This window comes from Ictidomys tridecemlineatus, chromosome 16 (genome assembly GCF_052094955.1).
Source record: "Ictidomys tridecemlineatus isolate mIctTri1 chromosome 16, mIctTri1.hap1, whole genome shotgun sequence".
NCBI lineage: Eukaryota > Metazoa > Chordata > Mammalia > Rodentia > Sciuridae > Ictidomys > Ictidomys tridecemlineatus.
This window is the reverse complement of record NC_135492.1, coordinates 46,003,274-46,023,654: the sequence shown is the minus strand read 5'-3', so window position 1 is coordinate 46,023,654 and position 20,381 is coordinate 46,003,274. Positions and strand designations below refer to the sequence as shown.

The 20,381-nt window shown below is 39.3% G+C and overlaps 1 protein-coding gene and 1 long non-coding RNA gene across 3 annotated transcripts in view; one reads left to right on the top strand and one right to left on the bottom strand.

The window, feature by feature from the left end:
- Nucleotides 1-238: 238 nt before the first annotated feature.
- Nucleotides 239-1,093, top strand: LOC101964764 (uncharacterized protein C12orf71 homolog). Its single transcript, XM_005330969.3, has one exon. It carries the CDS (start codon nucleotides 239-241, stop codon nucleotides 1,091-1,093), a length of 855 nt encoding a protein of 284 aa, XP_005331026.1.
- A 3,556-nt stretch (nucleotides 1,094-4,649) lies between these two features.
- Nucleotides 4,650-20,381, bottom strand: part of LOC120891473 (uncharacterized) — a 43,187-nt gene continuing 27,455 nt past the window's right edge. For both annotated transcript variants that reach the window (XR_013431339.1, XR_013431338.1), the window contains exon 2: nucleotides 4,650-5,066. This is a non-coding gene — a long non-coding RNA (uncharacterized LOC120891473). The remainder of the gene's footprint in view (nucleotides 5,067-20,381) is intronic.

Below are 20,381 nucleotides of genomic sequence, written 5' to 3'. Positions count from 1 at the left end.
GCAGAGGGTTATTACACAATAGAAAAAGTTTTTAAAGAGAAAGAACGGCCTCTTGTGTCCTTGTCTAGGGAGTACAAATACAGGATGCACTTCTGCCTCAGTGAGATAGTTGTGAATGGAAAAAAAATGGGTATTATTTGCTGAAGTACATGATTCTCTTCCCAATATCAGCTATTAATATTTTTCTTTTGAAGTTTCCAGTGTTGAAGGACACTGGGCATTTGAGCCTTTGAACTCCATGGAAGACTCATCTTCCAGAAGCAACTGCCCTGACATGGAGCACAGCATTTCGAAATCCAAATCCAACCAGAGTGTCTCAGTGAGCTATTTTCCCCATGAGGACAGCATTGAGTGTGAGGATATCATACCCTGTGAAGAGCTGACTGCTGAGGGTTTTTCCTGCCACTTCCTCCCTCCTGTCCAAGAGGGATGGGGAACCAAAAGTGTAAAGCGACCCATGGGGAGGCGAAATCAAATTCAGCACAATCCAGAGGAACTTGGCGAAGAAGCCATCATTGAGGTCTTGGATGCTTATCTGGGCTGCCACCATGAAGACTCAGGAGCTAATGCTCTGAGTGAAGACAATCAGAGGATGGACCAGTGCCCACAGAGGAGGACCAACCAGACCCTTTGGGACCTAGATGATCTAATGAAAAATCTTCAGGCCTTTCTAGACAATGAGAAAGATGACAAGGACGATGACACTGTGGTCTCTGATTCTCAGGAGGAAGATCTCCAGCTGTCCAACAGGATCTCTCCCCATATGGATCAGGTCAGTAATCAAGAACATGAAGCTTGTCAGGACTTGCCCCCGTGTTGCCCACCAGAAGACAGAAACATCCACCAGTTCCTAGAAATGCCTCTTGGGCTTGAGGATGATGAAATTGTTGAGGTGAGCACAGAGCTGCCTCACTGCAGAGCAAGGCATGGGCCCAGTGGGGGGTGCCAGGTTGGACAGCATGGAGTCCCCGCACCTGCTGTGAAGCAGAAGTGGACCCCAGTGTCTGCACAGATTTGCAATAGGAGAAGGATGACAGTAAAGAAAGGAGCCAAGCCAGGGACGAGGTGTGGGGAAAATGCCAAGGAGCAGTGACAGAGGCAAGAGAGGGGAGGAGCAGAGAAGGAGTAATGATTATACAAACGTGTGTGTGTTTAATGATTAATGAGTAATGAAACTTTGCATTTACAGTTGGCTAGTTTGGGTAAAAAATTAAATTAGATATCCACGAATGACTAAGTATTGACTCCATTGCTGCTGACACCGTATGTCTCTAACTCATCCTCTTCGCCTTGACATATGCAAAGCCAGGAGACTAGCACTACAGTCTGAGCAGTCAAAGGAAGGGAACAAGGGGGACGTGCCCTCAGATAAGGAAACCACGTTCTGTCGGAATTTCCGGTTCACCTTCCAGTGGTTCAGAAAGCAACTGGGCTCCTCCCTGTCAGAGAGGAAGCACCCTGAGAGGGCCAACAAGGGGCTCATTCTGCTGGCACTAAAGAGAAGACATTTTGGGGGAGGCAACAGAATCCTACCTCAAGAATCCCCCTAGTTAGAAAACCCTATATATCCAGAATTTTCATCGTTTTGATAACCCCTATTGTACAGTTACCATGGTTTTATGTTTTCTCAATAAACAAATATATATGTATGTATATATTTTAAATTATATTTAATTTAAATTAATTATATATGTATACATATACAATCTCACACACACACACACACACATATATATATATATATATATATATATATATATATATATATATATATATATAAATTAGTGACAATGAGGACTGTGGATTGGGCTGGGGATATAGCTCAGTTGATAGAGTGCTTGTCTTGCATGCCCAAGGCCCTGGGTTCAATCCCCACCCCTAAAAAAAGAAATGTGTAATACTGAAAAAATTATCACCAGTTTCTGAGAATTATCTTAATCTCCTACAAAATATGTAGAATCTAGAAAATGGACACAGATAAAGTGTGTGAACTATGTCCCTTTCTGCCCTTTGGGCCACATAAGTGCTGCTTCAACGATACCCCAAGTCCCTGAAAAGTCAATAAGAAAGTAGCAAATAATAGTTTTGCAGGAGGTTTTGGATTCCTCTTGAAACGTGTGCATGTGCGTGTGCACGTACACACACACACACACACACACACACCCCACAGGCTATTTAAAAACATTTGCACAACCTGCCCAAATTGCCTATCATCCCAAAATAGAAAAATAAAGTAATTCCTAAAGAGATTCACCCTTTGAAACTTCTGAACTTTTGAATATTGAAAAATAAAACCCTGAGTGGCAGGAGTGGGGAATGAAGGCAGCCAAGCTCATTACCAGCCTTCCTTTTGCCTTTTTTACAGGTACAATGAAACTTAAAGGTCTCAGGGAGAGAACAAAAACTAGGAAAATTGAAAGTTACAACCTCAAGCAGTTTCTGTCAAACTACTTTCTTACCAATTTGCTACGTGCACCCACCCAACCCTTCAATGAAGGGAAAAATCCATTCTTTTGCCAGATACAGGGAAATAGTGGCAAAGCAAAAAACTCTCCCTCCAAGAATAAATACTGTAAACTGCCTGACTTGGTGAAAGTAAAAGCAATCAGTAGATAAGCTGAAATTGTACCTCTTTTTTTATTTTTAAGCACAAAAATGTACCTCAAACAAACATGTTCATGGTGTGTATTCTTAACTAAAATGACATTAATCCATTGCTCTTCTGAAACCAGCTATGGGGAGGACATTTGACTCAGATCCTATAACTTTGATTGCAATTTATCACCAATTAGACTTTACAATGTGCTTCTCCACAAAGGTTTCTAGATTTTTTTAAAAATGAGCTAAAGGACTGGAGTTGTGGTGGTGAGGCCCCGGGTTTGATCCTCAGCAGCAGATGGGAACAGATAAATAAAATAAAGATATTTTTTAAAAAAGAGCTAGAATTTGTTCAACATATTGCAATGTAATATAAAAAAAAGACATGAGTTCCATTGTATAAGTAACACTTGGTTTGCTTCAAAAAGTATCTTAATTTGAGGATGAACTTTCTTATCTCTAACAATGCTTCTCCCCAACATTCCTGAACTTTCGTGGCTACTACAATTTTAATTTAAATTAATGTCATCTTATTTAACCTATATATTATATAAGGTAAAAACAATTTCCAGGAAATCTGCAATTGTGTAAGATCATGTGATCGTTCAACACATTACAAAAAATTCAAATGTGACTTTTTTATATGATTTTCAGACTTTGCAATGAAGTAATATTTGAATTGATATAGGCTATCTGACTTTTCTAGATTGTAGTTTGATTTTTCTTTTCCTTTTTTTCTATCAAATCCCAGCAGCTTGCCTTCTGGTTTATAAGCAGGTCTGAACAATCTAAGAAGGGAATTGCATGTCTCAAAATACCAAGCAAGGAATAATTCTCCATTCAACTCTCTTTTCAGTAATAGTAGCACAAAGCCTACAGAAAAAAAAAGATGTTTTCAAAATAAATAATTTCTATTACATTTTTTTCCAGATTGTAGAAGTGTCATTTAGACTAAGGATAACTGGAAGAATCATTTCCAAAAGGAAGACATTAAAACAACCCTAAATTCACTACCTAAAAACTGGAGTAAATGTACGTTTTAATGTCACTATTTTTAATTTTGAAGCCCTGATTATTGCAGATTGAGATGCATCTGGGTTGCACCTAGACCACGTTCTTAATTTGTAAAATGATGCTAGACAGATACTAAGCTTCCACAAACAGAATCTAATAATGATAGAGGCTTAGGATTCACTATACGGTAGGCAGAGTAATGCTACCCCTGCCCCCCCTTCACCACACACACACACACACACACACACACACAAAGATGCACATGGCCTCATCATCAGTACCTATGAATATGTTACCTTACATGGCAAAAGGGACTTAACAGATATCATTAAAAACTTCAAGATGGGAAGATCATCCTGGATCAACCTGATGATCTCAATCTAATCACGTGAGTCCTTAAAAACAGAAGAGGAAGATCAGAAAGTTGAGACATAAGAACTTTTCCCTCCCTCCATTACTGGCTTTGAAGATGGAAGAAAGGATAGACAAGCCAAGGGACAGTGATCTCTAGAAACTGGAAAAGCAGGTAATGAACTCTTCTAGAGCTTCTCAGAAGGAACATGGTCTCACTGAGACAGCACCCTGATTTTAGCCCAGTGGACCAAGATCATGCTGGACTTCTGATCTACAGAAATTTCAGGGGGGGAAAAATGTACACAGAGTCACAAATTTGTTATAATTTGTTACTAGAAACAATAACAAACTAACACACAGACCCTAGTCTGACATTTTACATATGGGAAACTCAGGTCCACAGAGTATGAAGATAAAGCTACAAAGAGAGTACTTCTCAAGATTCCAATCCAGTGATTGTCCCACTGTGCCAGTCTGCCTTGATTGCTTTTGTGTTTGTCTTCATGTAATTTTCTCATACGGGTGGAATGAATAGCATTCAGAAAAAGAGAGGGATTCTGTTTAACTAGGACTTAACTTGAGTCATAATGTTTGGATAGAGATTCAGAGCTAGATAAGAGGAGGAGTAAGGAAAAGAAAGGAGATATGTATTCAGATGAAAAACAAAAAGCTGCTCTCCTATGTAAAATCAGCCTACCTTTTTATTGTTATTTAAATGCCTGTCTTTGATCCTTTACTGTCTAACTAGTTTGGAGTTTGCAGAAATTAAAACAGCTTGGGTATGGGTTGCATGTCCTGCTGTCTCTGGAGGATTTGTAAGGATCTGTTATCCTAGGGATTATGCACATTTTCTGTTGGCTTAGGTGTCAACCATCTGCAGTATAACTCGAGCTGTGATATGCCTGCCGAGATCATGATTACAATCACAGCTCCACGGCAACAGCAATGCCAGAGTCAGCAGCGTGAAGGACATCAGAGCTCAAGCTTGCTTCAAAAATCTCTCCACGTTCACTCCGGCTTCCCTTTCTGGTGTGTAACAGAAGACCAGCATCAACGCCACAAAGAGACTTCTCCCACAGGTCTCACAACGAGGGTCCGTCCTATGGGCAAAAAAGACAACTGGTAGGAAGAGGAGATGCCTCTGCCTTTTTGTCCTAAAAGTCCACAAGAATCCCATTCCATTTCTATAAACAGCCCACATCCTGACCTTTCGGGATGTCCTTGTTGGTCACGTTAGCTGGGTTTCATCAGGAAAAAATAAACTGGGATGACAATAAAGCACAAGCATATAACATGATCTGCGCTCTTCTCAAAAAAAGCCAAAATGGACCACAACTTCAATCTGATCTGTGCACATGCAATGTCTATAATCAAAAGTGTATCTGCAGTCATGCCTCGTCCAAGGAAAACAGCTGAAAGGTAGAGCAGCTCCCTCCACCCTCCATTTATAAATGGAGAACCTGGAGGATATCTGGAACTGCCCATTCCTTTGGCCAAGGAGGGAGAAGCACACTGTGCTCAGCACAACCTCCAGGGTGTGATAGGGAGAGATGAGCCTAATATAACAAAACAACCAAGCCATCCTGCAAAGCTCTTCAGAAATTCCATCTCCAGCAGCATGACTTCCCAGACCAGGTCGGCTCAGCGACTGCCTCCTTCCTCTGAGTTTAAGCCCTAACATCCGCAAGCATTTCTCTATATGCATCTGTCAGTGACAGAAACACAATCCAAAATAGCTAAAGCAAGGAAGATAATTATTGGCCAACAAAACTAAAACATCCAAGACCATAAGACTAATTTCATGTACAGCTGGTGCTCAAGCAAGGCCATCAGAAAGCTGTTTCTCTGGATCTTGGGTCAATTTCCCCACATAGCCTGAGAGGACTTTGTTTCTCCAAGGAAGATCAAAGTGCTAGTAATGGGGAAAGAAATGAATGACAGCCCAGCAAAAACAACCAAAGTCCAGCTGGGCCCTAACCCAGGACCACAATGATGGTAGTAGCTCTGGAACAGGAGGAGAGTGTTTCCCCTTCTGTTTACAAATTTCTGCAATGTTATTATCTTGCCTTTATTTTTTAAATAGGAGTGGAATAAAGGAAAGGCAGAGCAAAGCTAAGTGTTAAATAAACGTAGATATGATAATGTAAAGGTCAAGGGTTTCCTTTGGAATATGAGGATCTCCCAGTTGTAATAGATGCTATCCTTTTTAATGCCTCTCCATGTGTATAATCTCATTTTATCAGTTTTAAAAGTCACTCCTTCCAAAGATGACTAAATAAGACAAATGACATCATGAACTGCCTTTCCAAATGATTTCTGCTCCACTAAAATGGTTTACTCTGAAACCAAACGCATAACTCCAAAACAATTCAAGGCAAAGGTGTGTGATGCTTTTTAAAAAGCAAAGGAAAAACTATTTCAACTGGTTCTAAATTCTATGATAAGAGATCTAGTAAAGTGTCTTAGCCTAGCGGATCAAGACCCTCCCTGCTACAGCCCCAATCTGGCTCTCGAGCTCCACCTCCTAGTAAATCTAACCACATGTCCCTCCACATCAACACTGGTCCATTTCTTTTCCAGCACCAACCAACCTTTCTCATGACTACTGTCATCTTCCAGCCATTTCACTGACTGGAAAGGTCTTTAGTCTAATTTTTGCCTTAAAAACTCTCCTCAACTTTAAAGGCCCAACAACACTACATTTTCATTATATATATATGCTTTTTAGTTGTTGATATACCTTTATTTTCATTCATATGTGGTGCTAAGAATCCAACCCAGTGCCTCACACATGCTAGGCAAGCTCTCTACCACTAAGCCCCAACCCCAGCCCAACACTACGTTGTCTAGGAAGCATTCTCTGATTCACTTACTGAGATCCCTGAGCTCTCAAAGCATATTATGAATATTCCTCTCTGGCCCTTATTTCATTCCGCCTTATGTTCTAGATACTTACAGGGTCTCCTTGAACAAGGCTGTGTCATTTTCTACATATTTATTACCTTTTCCTCTGTCTGAAGATCAAAATTGAATTGTTAATCTTACTTTGTCTCCTTTTATTTAGTACATCACTAAGTGAAAGAAGGCCCACAGAAAAGAAGACAAAGGTGTTTCTCCAAAAACTATAGACAAGAAAATAATCTTTAGTATTATGCACACAACATTTTCCAGGGAAGTCTATCATTTTATGTCCTTCTCCTAGTGGCAAAGAGAAGAGGGAAATGATTATGACCCCTATACCGAGTAGGAGAAAAGGTCTAAGAATGAGGCTGAGCTCTACCCACTATAATCTGACTTCAGCAATCATGTGAAATGGACTAAATTTAAAAATAAAGCTGTCACCTAAAAGGCCACCAGGATACAACCCAGTTAGGCTGATACAGCATCTTTCCAGAGACACTCCCCAGGCGGGTAAAGATAGCCATGCCTGTCCTCTGGGCCTGAGCCTGCAGCTAATTAGGCCGTCTGGAAGGGACAATGAGACTTTTAAAAGAAGAGCTATCCCAAGTCATAGCATTGACATGATGCCTCTCCAAAATGCCCGAGTTCCTTCCTCACCATGGGGCATCACCATACCGATTAGCATGGGAAGGGCAGGTGTAGGGGGACGCAGATCTCAGGAGCTCTGGGATCTTCCTATCATTCTCAGCAACCAGAGCACTTTTTATTAAAGGAAGCACAGCAAGGAAAGGCTCACATTTTATTTTTCCACAGATATGACTTGTAAACATCCAACTCGGCTGCCCTTTGACTACTCGTAAAGTGTTTTTTTTTTTTTTTCCTGAGAGAAAATTCCCCTTTAGGCTTTCCATCAAGTCTGATTAATTAGGTGATAAAATGGATACTTCTACAAAGTACACCAGCAGAAAGCAGGCTCATTGTAAGTGGTGAGATATGTCAAAGAGGGAGAGCCCAGCCTCTCTCGGACTATAAAAGTGATGTTTCACTACCTAATATCACACATCATTACAGCGGCCATTTCCAACAAGTCTGACCCCAACTCTCATCAATTCATACATAGGACACAAATGTGTCCTATATATCTGGAAGGAGCAGGGAAAGTCGTGGTTGTAAAAATACAGTGTTGATTTTTCTTAAAGATAACACAGCCAAACCTTTTCGCTCAAGGATCATAAATTTGTAGGCCGCATTTTTTCTTCCTTTAAAATTCCCATAGTGATTTACATTGGCAATTTCAAGTATATACAAATAGCACTTAATAGTTTATGAAACACTTTTTCACACATATTATTTAAAATTCCACACTCTTTCTGCTACATGCTCCCAGCTTACCTAACTACTCCCTAAATCATAGTATTTCCCAACAATATTTTAAATACTCCCAATTTATTTTTAAGTAGCAAAATGAAATACTTCTCTTTTAAATAATGAGGGAATTATTGGATCATAATTTAGAAAACTGAGTGCTTGATTAATCCATTACTAGCAATATGTACTTATCAAAGGCCTAAAATGTACTGGAACCATAGTATTCTGAATTTTCAAGTCCTAAGTGCAAAAATAAAATTTTAATCTAGGTTTAGTCATGCATCATAATTAAAGGGTGTACAGTAGACACATGCAAATAAGCAATATTAACAAAAGTGCCATATTTCAAATTACTTGGTATGCACAGAAAATAGGGCAGTACTAACAAGGGAGGGAAGAGTTAATAATGGCCAGAAGTAGGAGAAAGAAAGAATGAATGGGTAAAGCATTATACTGACAATCAAAAATTCACATTTCCTTAAATCCATTAGTCATGCCCAAAGGCAAAACAAGCAAATTCCTTATGTGGAGCATCTTAGGAAGAAGCTAACAACAGCACTTCCATTCGACTATTTTAATGCCTGAAACTGCATTGGAAATGCATCCCTTCTGTTTGAGGATTTGGCCCTATTAAATTCTCATCCTTTGGGGGATGCTCCAGGAAATATAGGGCACACAATACAAGCTACTTCTAGTTACTTATACTCTGTGTAACTGACAATCTGAAAATTTAAAAAAGGAAAAATTTGAAGGTAAAAAGCTGATAATAAGTGTCTGTTAAAGTGCTAAGCATTTTATAGCTACCACCTCATGCAGTTCAGTGCTGTGAGTATTCTTAACCACATTTCATGTAGAAGAAAGCCAAGACCCAGAAAAGTTAGATCATTTACCCATGGTTCAGGGGCAATAGATGAATAACCCAGGGTCAGAGCAGAACCATCAGGGAAGCTAGACGGATTCTGCAATCGTGCAGAGTCAAAGGCCTTGCAGTCCTTAAGGAGCTTCAGTGCTGAAAGAATTAATTGCTGACACATGACAGGTGACTGGGGATAAAGTGGACCCAGGTAGGAATTAGGAAGCAAAAAGGAAGGAAAACCAAGAGGGGGAAAAAAGTCTCTCCCTTCCCTTTCCTTCCTTCCTTTCTCTTTCTCTTTCCCTCCCTCTTCCTCTCCCTCTCTCCTCCACCACTCTTACACAGGTGTCCATGCACACATACAAACACACACTTCTTTCGAAGCACATTGATAGAGAAACTTCAACAAATAAAGAAGGCATTTATAATTAAACCTTCTAATTTTGTAAGCTTTGGCCAAGACCAGGGTCCATATTTACAGAGACGAAGGGAATGGAATGTAAAGGGAATATTAATTTATGGAGAAGAGGCAGTCAAAAGATAAATGGCACTGAACTTTGCCTTAGATTTCCACAAAGAATACTAGAATGTGAGAGCTCCCTAAATGTATCCTTTATTAAATACTAATCAGGCCTGGAACCAAGATATTTACTGGTTTTGCCAGGCAAAAATATTAATAATTTAGTACCGATATTAACAAAGATGAAGAGAGAAGTTAGTTGGTTGTCACTTTGCTAAGAACTTCCCTGGAGGGTTTGATATTCTTAAGCAACAGAATTTCACCCAGGAGAAGAGTTTTGGAGATCACAAAGTTAAACTGAATCATGCAAAATGGAAACTGGTCCACCAGCTCCGACTGTCCCATGCAAGTTGTCAAGGTCACAAAGAGGAAATACCTTTAAATCTGAATAGTTACACATATCAGAAACACAGCAACATTAGAAATGACTGGAGATACAGAGGGAAAAACAACAGTCCTGGAATATGCCAGATTCAGAGTTTCTGATGACTGGTTGACCATGCTCATATCTGTCCCCAGTCACCCTCCATGAGGATCTTACAGTGTTTTTCTCTCTGAATAAAATTTTTTAGCTCCCTGAAAAACTAGAAATAACTAAATTCCTAAAACAGAAGAAAAGGAGCAAAGCATAATAGGGGGAAAAATTAGATAAATTTTAGTCAAGATTTTCCTTAGCACTGCTAGATCGACCACTTCAAGTCTCAGACACCATGTATTCCTACCCACAAAATAAGGGGTTGGCCCCGTGCGATGGCCCATGCCTGTAATCCCAGCAGCTCGGGAGGCATAGGCAGGAGGATTGTGAGTTCAAAGCCAGCCTCAGCAATTTAGCAAGGTGCTAAGCAACTCTGCGAGACCCTGTCTCTAAATAAAATATAAAATAGGGCTCAGGATGTGGCTCAAAGGTTGAGCACCTTTGAGTTCAATTCCTGGTACAAAAAAAAAAAAAAAAAGATGAGTGTTAATCAAGACAAACTCTTGAGTCTAACATTCTTTGATTTTATAAAGTCAACCCTTCTCTGAATTTTTAAAAATCTACGTTAAAGACTGGTAGTATAGTTTACTGGCAGAACACTTAAACATGAGTAAGGCCCTGGGTTAATCCCCAGTACCATAATATAAATTAAAATCAAATTCATTTTATTCAAATGCTTCCATACCATCAATTTAAACATTAATTAATTAAAAATTAAAACCAACTAACTCAAATGTCCCTAAAAAGGATTTCCCAAAATTCTGCCTCAGAGTAGAATGAAGTATGTGTGTGTGTATATATATATGTATCTCCTACTGACCTTTGGTTGATACAGGATGAACCAACAAAAAAATATTTTGTTTTTAAGAACAAAGTGCTGGGAATTTCTGTGATAATTAAATTCTTTATTCTCTCCTCGTGGCTGCAATTTTAACTAGCATTTCACTGCCCTCTCTTGGTAGAAACTGGGATAACTATCAAGAAGCTGATTCCTTTGGCAAGGATTAAAATGTGGCTTTGGGCTTGAATATAATACTGATTCTACTTAAAAAGGCTGGAGTAAATGCAATCTGTAATATTTAAAAGATAGCAATATGTTTCTCTAAAGGTTGGTTTTCTCAGAGATGAACAGTAACTTGCAGAAAGCTTATTGGGAAGTGCATCGGGGCCCAAACCTTCTCCAGGGGGAAGGGATGAGCCCAGCAGGGGCTGGGCTGTGATGTGGTTCCAACAAAGGCCTTCACTGATCCCTCAGAGAGCTCTGAAGCTGGCTGGTCCTTCAGAGTTGTCCTGAGTTTGGGTAAGAAGCCTGGGCTTTGACAGGTTTCAACCAGACACTGGATAGGGCTGCCCTTGGGAAGGAGTCATGACCCTGAGCAGGATGACTCTTCCTACAGTGGCCTTGAGCACTCTCAGAGGTGGAGGGATAGACCTGAGGGAGAACTCAGGTGTGGCATCCCAATGTCTGCTGCATAATTACTCTCCACCATTCTTACTGACTCTGTTTCTTAATAAACACCATGGCAAACACCACATAACTATACTTAAATAATTACAAAAATCAAAGGTAATAAATACAGGAAATGGTGTGGCCACCTGGAAAGCCATGTAGCTGATTCTTTAAAAATTAAATACACCTTCTAATCCAACAATTACACTCCTAGGTGGAAGAGAATAAAAACATGTCCACACAAAGACTTATCAAGGAAAGATCATAACAGCATCATTTCTAATAGGCAAATATGGAAGGAAGGAGAACAAAGGAGGAAGGGAGGGAGGGGAATGGTGGAGGGAGGGGGAATTGTGCTCCTTGGTAGCATAAACCAAGGGGTGGAATTTCTCAGAAAATGGGACACGGAGTTAAAATGGAGTTAAAATAACAGACTGGTCTGCATCTGTCAGAATATGTCTGATCATCTCTGGTCCCTGAACCTCAACATTAGTAACTAAATTCACTTTGGGGAAAGCTCAGCATAGACAGTGCTCATAATCATAATCTCATAAGTAAGACAGACACTCCCCTACGGCAGATGGGTTGGTATAGTTTCAGTATATTACAAACAAAAACTAACAGGCAGACAGACCACTCTGAGACACATGCAGTTGATATACCTATAAAATCTCCGTCTCCACCCAGTCTGACAAATAGAACTGTTCTCATTTCCACATATGCTCCGCGGGCTCAGTAATCCTGTTTGACCTATTCTTCAGGATCCCTCTTGATATCCATTCTATCCTGATTTCACCAAGACATAAAACTCACAGGAGGTAAAGGGAGAAGTGAGGGTGGGAAGGGAAAAGAAAGTCCCAGCCCTGTTCAGACATACTCAGCTCAGAACCATCCTGGTGACTCCTCATATATGAGGCCACTTAATCTATGAGGGTTCTGTGAAGGGGATGTTATCATTCATAGGAAGTCATCATGGTAATCAGATGACCAAGGAGGGTCACCATGATGGCACACGCCTGTAATCCCAATGACTCAGAATTGTTGAGGCAGGAGGATCACAACTTTGAGGTCAGTCTAGCCCACTTGGCATCAGAATTTTTTTAAAAAACAAGCTGGGAATGTGCTTTAGTGGTAGAGTACCCCTGTGTTCAATCCCTAGTAATGAAAAAGAAATGGGGAAAATGGGCACAGATAAGGCTGTCTAAACCAGGTGAATCACAAAGACCAGGCTACTTCATGGTTGTCTTTTTTTAATATTTATTTTTTAGTTGTAGTTAGACACAATACATTTATTTTATTTATTTATTTTTATGTGGTGCCGAGGATCAAACCCAGGGCCTCACACGTGCTAGGCAAATGCTCTACAGCTGAGCCACAACCCCAGCCCCTCATGATTATCTTTTTAGAGTTGTATAGCCAGACTCTGCCGCTATGGATATGGATGAGGTTTTCCATATAAGAGGATGTGAGGGGAAAGGGGAAAAAAAGAGAGAAATGAATTACAGTAGATGGGGTAGAGAGAGATGATGGGAGGGGAGGGGGAGAGGGGGGAGAGGAAGGGGATAGGAAAGGCAGCAGAATACAACAGACACTAGTATGGAAGTATGTATAAAAGTGGCTGTATAACCAATGTGATCCTGCAATCTGTACATGTGGTAAAAATAAGAATTCATAACCCACTTGAACCAAATGTATGAAATATGATATGTCAAGATAATTGTAATATTTTGAGCAACCAATAAAAAAAAAAAAAAACGAATACCCCAGGCTGGGGCTGGGGCTCAATGGCAGAATGCTTGCCTCTCATGGGTGAGGCACTGGGTTCAATCCTGAGCATCACATAAAAATAAATAAAGAAATAAATAAATAAAGATATTATGTCCATCTACAACTAAAAATATATATATTTTAAAAACACCTGAATACCTCACTGTAAAACACTCTGAGAAGTTTTTCCTAACCAAAAATATATTTCTGCAAATTAAGCCCTTCTCAGTGGTCACTTTTCTCAAGGAGGTCGGGAATAGCCTAGGGAGATGAGCTGCTTCTGGCTACAGAGAAGCAGGACAGAAGAGAATGGGAAGGTGATGTCTGCAGTCACAGAAGCAGCTGCTGAGATGGTGTTTAGGATGCAAGATATTTATTAGGAAACAATACCAGTGAAAGAAAGGATAGGAGTCAGGACTGGAAGGAGGAAGAAGTTCAAATGTGATGCAGGCCTGACAAAGCCCTGACCCACCCACTGGAAATTTCCAGAGCAAGAAACACCCATTGTCAGCTGACCCACTCTTCTGTATTTATCCTAAAGAATGAAAGTTCATCACCCTACAATGACACGTGTACAGCCATGTTGGTAGTGGCACAACTCTCAAAAGCCAAACTATGGAACCAACCTAGGTGTCCATCAACAGATGAATGGAAAAAGAAAATGTGGTATATACACACAGTGGAGTTTTATTCATCCATAAAGAAAAATAAATTATGTCATTTGCAGGAAAATGGATGGAACTTGAGATCACTGTGTTAAACAAAATAAGCCAAACTCAGAAGGTCAAGTGTCCTATGTTTTCTCTCATATGTAGAAGCTACAGAGGGAGAAGAAGAAGAAAGATGGGGAGTGATTATATGAAAAGAAAGGGAGATCAGTAGAAGAGGAAAGGGACCAGAGGGAAAGAGAAGGGGAAGAAGGGGGGAAGCACTGGGGACTGATACTAGCCAAATTAGCTTGTTATATTGTGTGCATGTACTAATGCATAACCACAAATCCCACCATTATGCACAACTATAATGTACCAATTAGGGGCTGTGTGTAGTGGCTCATACCTATAATCCCAGGGACCTGGCAGGCTGAGGCAGCGAGATCACAAGTTCAAAGTCAGCCTCAGCTACTTAGCAGGCCTCAAGCAACTTAGCGAGACCCTGTCTCAAAATATAAAAATAAAATAGGCTGGGGATGTGACTCAGTAGTTAAGCATTCCTGGGTTCAATCCCTAGCACCAAAAAATAATGTAAAGAACTAAAATAAAAAAGGAATAGTGGATGTGAAGCACATAGTTAGTACTCAATAAAATGTACTGAAGCCATGACTGACCAAAAAAAAAGAGGAAGAAAAAAGAGGAGAGGAAGAAGAAGAAAGGAAGGAGAAAGAGAAGAAGAAGGAGGAGGAGAGGAAGAGGAAGAAGAAGAAGAAATACACATCAGAGTTTCCTGTGTCCCATCTCTGTGTTAAATAAACCGAGGAAGAGACCCTAAGGTTGGCTCAGGTTTATAAGCAATTATTCTCATTGTACAACCCTTTTTATTAAAGTCTGGCCTCAGTGGTGATGAGAGAAATTAGAAAAAGAGTCTATAGCCCTGCTAGAATAATAGGTAGAAGAGAGATAGTGGTCAGAATGACTTCGGCTGCAAGAACAGACTGTTTCAATTTATTGAAATCATGTGCATTGTCTCACACACAAGGACATGCAAAGGCAGAACAATTCCAGAGTTTGAGTAGTCAAGGCTTCCTCTCCCTGTAATGACCTCTCGTCTTCCTCCTTGTGCTGGCAGAAAAGTAGAAGATGGTTCCAGATGTAACATTCCAACAGGACAATGTCAAGAGGCAGAAGAGGATGGCTTCTGCTGTGTCCTTCATGAGAACAAGAAAACCTTTCCTGGGACCCCCAACTCCACCCCCACAGACATGACCTCCCACTTTCCTGGCCAAAATGAGTCATATGCACCAGTAAACCAACCACTGGTAAGTGATCCATTTGAAATAATCATGACTGTCTTAGTCTACCCAGGACACATCTGATATAACTAAGCACAAGCTAACTTTCTTTCCCTAAAGACTTTAAAGGATTCAAAGGGTGGGTATTTGTACAAAATCAGAATCCTCTCAGGAAGAAGAGAAGGGCAAAATGTTGGTTGGGCAACCACCATTATTCTCTACATAAGAGCTTTATGGCTAATATCAGCAAATGTCACCTAGATCAAAAAATAAATAAAATAAAATTATGGGGCTAGTGTCAAGAATAGCAGAAGCTCCAGCTAGGAATTGGAGCAGAGAAAATCACATTGGTTTCTTTCTGCCCATATCCTAATGTCCTAAGAAATCTGTCTTTTAAATAAAACCAAACAAGCCCCCTAGAAAACCAATTTCCCAAACCAATTTCACTGGTGTTCTGGATACCCTATAAAGATGGATTAGTCAACTTTTTAATCACTGTAACCAAAGTAGCTGACAAGAATAACTTAAAAGAGGAAAGGTTTATTTTGGATCATGGTTTCAGAGGTTTCAGGACATGGCTGGCTGCCTCTATGCCTCTGAACCTGAGGTGAGGCAGAACATTAAGGCTGAAAAATGCAATGGAGGAGAGATGCTTAACTCATGACAGCTGGAGAAGAAAGAACAGAGAAAGGGCCAAGGACACAATGGAGTCCCCAAGGGCACACCCCTCAGTAGCCTGTTCCTCCAACCATGCCCCACCTATCTTCCACCTCTTCCCAGTAATCCATTAAATCAATGCACTAAATGGATTAATCTACTGATAAGGTGATAGTCCTCACAATCCAATGGACATGGCTACATTGGGGACCAAGCCCCCAGTGGATTTTTTTTTGGGGGGGTGGATATTCCAGATCTATAGCATAACACATGACAAAATATCTGATCTGTCTGACTCCCAAGTTCATTAGTTCAAGCATGACACACTAATTTTTCTCAGATCTCAAATAATAACATTTGGGGAATTTGCTGGCCATGAATCCACCCTCATGGCCCCATAAATTCTCTAACAAGAGATTTGAAGGGATCTTATTATACAGGAGAGAAGAGAGATGCCTAACTACTATGAGAATGGGAAGAAAATATTACTCATTGTACTTCCTAAAACGGAGACTTTGTGACAATACATTATGAATCTGCCAGTTGACTTAAATAGCCTGAAAAGACTTTATGTGACTCACCCAAACAATAAACATTTAACAGATGTCTCTAAACACTATTATTGGATGAAAAAAATGTCACTGCTTTTGACTATGACAAAAGAGTAGCACTGAGCAAAATCAAAATCAGCAGACTACTTCAATACTTTGTTATAGCTGTAGTTTTGTTTCCATTGTAAGAAGAAAACAGAAGAAATTCTGTTCTTATGATCACCATCTGACAGAGTTATCCCATTCTTCAGTATATACCCAAAGGACTTAAAATTAGCATACTGCAGAGAAGCAGCCACTTCAATGTTTATAGCAGCTCAATTCACAATAGCCAAGCTATGGAACCAACCTAGGTGCCCTTCCACAGATGAATGGATAAAGAAAATGTAGTGTATATACACAATGGAATATTACTCAATCACACACACACAAAAATAAAAAATGGCATTTGCTGGTAAATACATGGAACTGGAGACTATATATGCTAAGTGAAATAAGCCAACCCCCAAAAACCAAAGGCCCAATGTTCTTTCTGACATGTGGTTGCTAACACACAACAAGGGAGGGGAAGAACAGAAGTCCATCGGATTAAACAAAGGGGAATGAAGGGAAGGGAGGGGAGACAGGAATAGGAAAGATAGCAGAATGAATCAAACATATATGAATTCACAACCAGTGTAAATCCACATCATGTACAACCACAAGAATGGGATCCTAATTGGAACAATTATACTAATTCCATGCATAATATATCAAAATACCCTCTACTATCATGTATATCTCAAAAGAAAGAAAGAAAGAAAGAAAAATGAATAAACAAATAAATGTAATTAGGGAATTTTCTGGGTTTTTCTCCATAAGTAATCACTCTCCTGATTTGGATAGTTATTGTTTCTATGAACATCTTTATACTTTTGCTTGATTTGTATGAATCTCTGAACAATATATATAATTCCTTTGTCATTAATAAATAGTATGTTACTATCTAAAAAAAGTAATTCTATTCCTATGAAAATTGTTAACTCTCATTGAATGGGAGTCTTATGTTCTTGGGATGTCCTCCTTTCTTCATTTATAAAATGTAGATGATTCTTAGGTTTCTTCTAAATCTCACAACCTACAATTGCAAGACAGAAATGATTCCAGGAATCTCTCATATTAGGCGATGTCATAAATTCTGTATGGTTCTTGGAAGCAACAAGCTAATTCTTTTTGCCTTCTTATTTTTCCCAAATATGGTTCCATAAGAACTAGGTCTGTAAAGTATATCTTTCTTTCATAGCATTGTATTTTCTAGGCTAATTACAAAACCGTGCATTTTATTTTTAGTCACTGAGTTAAACTGAGTTGTTTTGTAAAGCATACGAATGTTCAGGAGCTATAACAAAATGTAGTGTATATACCCAAAATAATTAGTTAAATCAGAGCACAATGACAATCCCCACTGCTTTACATGATCCACACTTTCAGCTTCCAGGACTTTCTGATGGAAGGTGGGGAAGGGGGAAAGTAGAGATAGAGGAGATTAAGAATCAGACACAAGATTCCAGAAATGAAAAACACTTCAGAGATAAACTAATTCAATAATTCTCAAACCTTGATATGTATTCTATTACATCTGAAATTTATTTAAAATGAATTATCCTCCTCATTCCCATTCTCCTTTACCCTAAAGAAACTCAGGAGTTTTTATGTATGGTGAAACTGGCCACCAGTAATTTTATCAAGTTCCTCAGGTTCTTCAGAAGCACAGGTGGGTTTAGGAATCACTGATACAGTCCACTGACATTATATAAAGTGAGAAAATAAAATTTGAATAAAGAACAAGAGCAAAATGGAAGTCCCCAAGTTTCCTATGCCAAAAGACTTCTTTCCATTACCTAATCTATATACATCATAATCAATCGTATTGTGCTTAATATTAAATGAGAACCAGATATCACTTTTGGATCCAAGGGAAAAGATTACTCAAGATTACTAATCTGTGGAAAGAGTCAGGTTGCAACAAGAGCTAGAAACAGTAGTACAAGACCTCCACTAACAAATGTAGGCCATAACCAGGTCACTGGTGCTGCAGGAAGAGCTTCCTCTGAGGGTTTAGCATTTCTGAGCAACTTCCTTTAAGAAAAACCCATCCAGCTAGGCATGGTAGAGCATACCTGAAATCCTAGAGGCTTGGGAGGTTGAAACAGGAGGATCACAAGTTCAAAGGCAGCACCAGCAAACTTAGCTAGTTGTTTAGATCCTAAACAACTGACTGAGGCAGGAGGATCATGAGACCCTATCTCTAAATAAAGTACAAAACTGGGCTGGGGATGGGGCTCAGTGATTAAGCACTCCTGGATCCAATCCCTGGTTCCAAAAAGAAAAAAAAAAAAGACAGAAATAAAAGGAAGAAAAGCCCACCCAAAGTTCAAAGGTATTAAAAGTGATGGTTTAATCAGATCACCATCATCATTATCATCATCAATTCATGCATGTTAAAATATACTGGTTATCAAAAGGAAAAATTCTGTAAAGGAAATTTGCACTATAAAGGAAGTTCTTATTTAGCTGAGATATAAGAAAGCAGTTTGGTCCCAAGTATTTAAAGATGTTAATTGCATACCCAGACTTGCTTATTTGTCTGACATCTTTTGCATTTTAAATTTTAATATTTTCATAGAAAAGACCTCAATGTCTTTTTGATGGCAGATGAGATCAAAGGACAATAGAAAACTTGAAAAGCTTGGAAGAACATTATGACATGTTCTATAATTTACCAATAATTATCAGTGAAAGAGGTGACGGCTTTTTAAAGCACTGGAGACTGAACCCATGGCCCTATACATGCTGGGCAATTACTCTACCACTGAGCTAGGTGATGACCATGATGTTGTACCAAACACTGTATTCATCTGATAAAACTTTTAAAATATTACTTTTTCCATTCAAAGGGGATCCATCCCTAAGAAATTCATACACCTCAGACATAATATTTTCATTGAATGGTCATATAAATTTAGCTGTAATTTTAAAGGATAAATTGTTAGAATTAACTAGACATGAAAATTGAAGATGAATTTTGATAATACAGGATCACCAGCTTATTTTTAAGCAGAAATTTAAAAGGAATATCTTGAACTTGCTAAACTTGTTTTGAAATTTCTTGAACAGTCATCAAATACTTTTGAGAGTCTGGTTTCTCTAATTGTAGTGTCTACAAAACAGACCATAGAAATAGTGTATATACTGATTATTTCTTACAAGTAGAACTGTCATCAATCCAACTAAGATTAGATAAATTAACAAGCAAAAAGCAAATTTATTTGTCACATTGAAAATGTTGTATCTTGATGATGTATATGGTATTACTTCAAAGTGGGTATTATAGGCATCTGGCACTTGGAAACACTGTTCCACTTATAACATTTTGTATAACTATGATGATGAAACAGCAAACCATTCTGAACATAATTGAAATCCTCCATATGAGTTGTTCTCAAAGTTTTTAGTCCATTTCACATCTGAAAAATGATTGAGGGGCTGGGAGTGCAACTCAGTAGTAGAGCACATGCTTAGCAGGCATGAGACCTGGACTTCAAGTGGAAAGAAGGAAGAAAGGAAAAAAAAAAGGAAAGGAGGAGAAAAAGAACGGAAAAAAGGTTGGGAGTGGTGGCACATGCCTGTAATCCCAGCAGCTCAGGTGGCTGAGGCAAGAGGAGCGTGAGTTCGAAGAAGCAACTCAGTGAGACCCTGTCTCTAAGTAAAATACAAAATAGGGCTGGGGATGTGGCTCAGTAGTTGAGTACCCCTGAGTTCAATCCCTAGTGGAAGGAAGGAAGGAAGGAAGGAAGGAAGGAAGGAAGGAAGGAAGGAAGGAAGGAAGGAAGGAAGGAAGGAAGGAAGGAAGGAAGGAAGGAAGGAAGGAGAAAAATGATTGTGAATG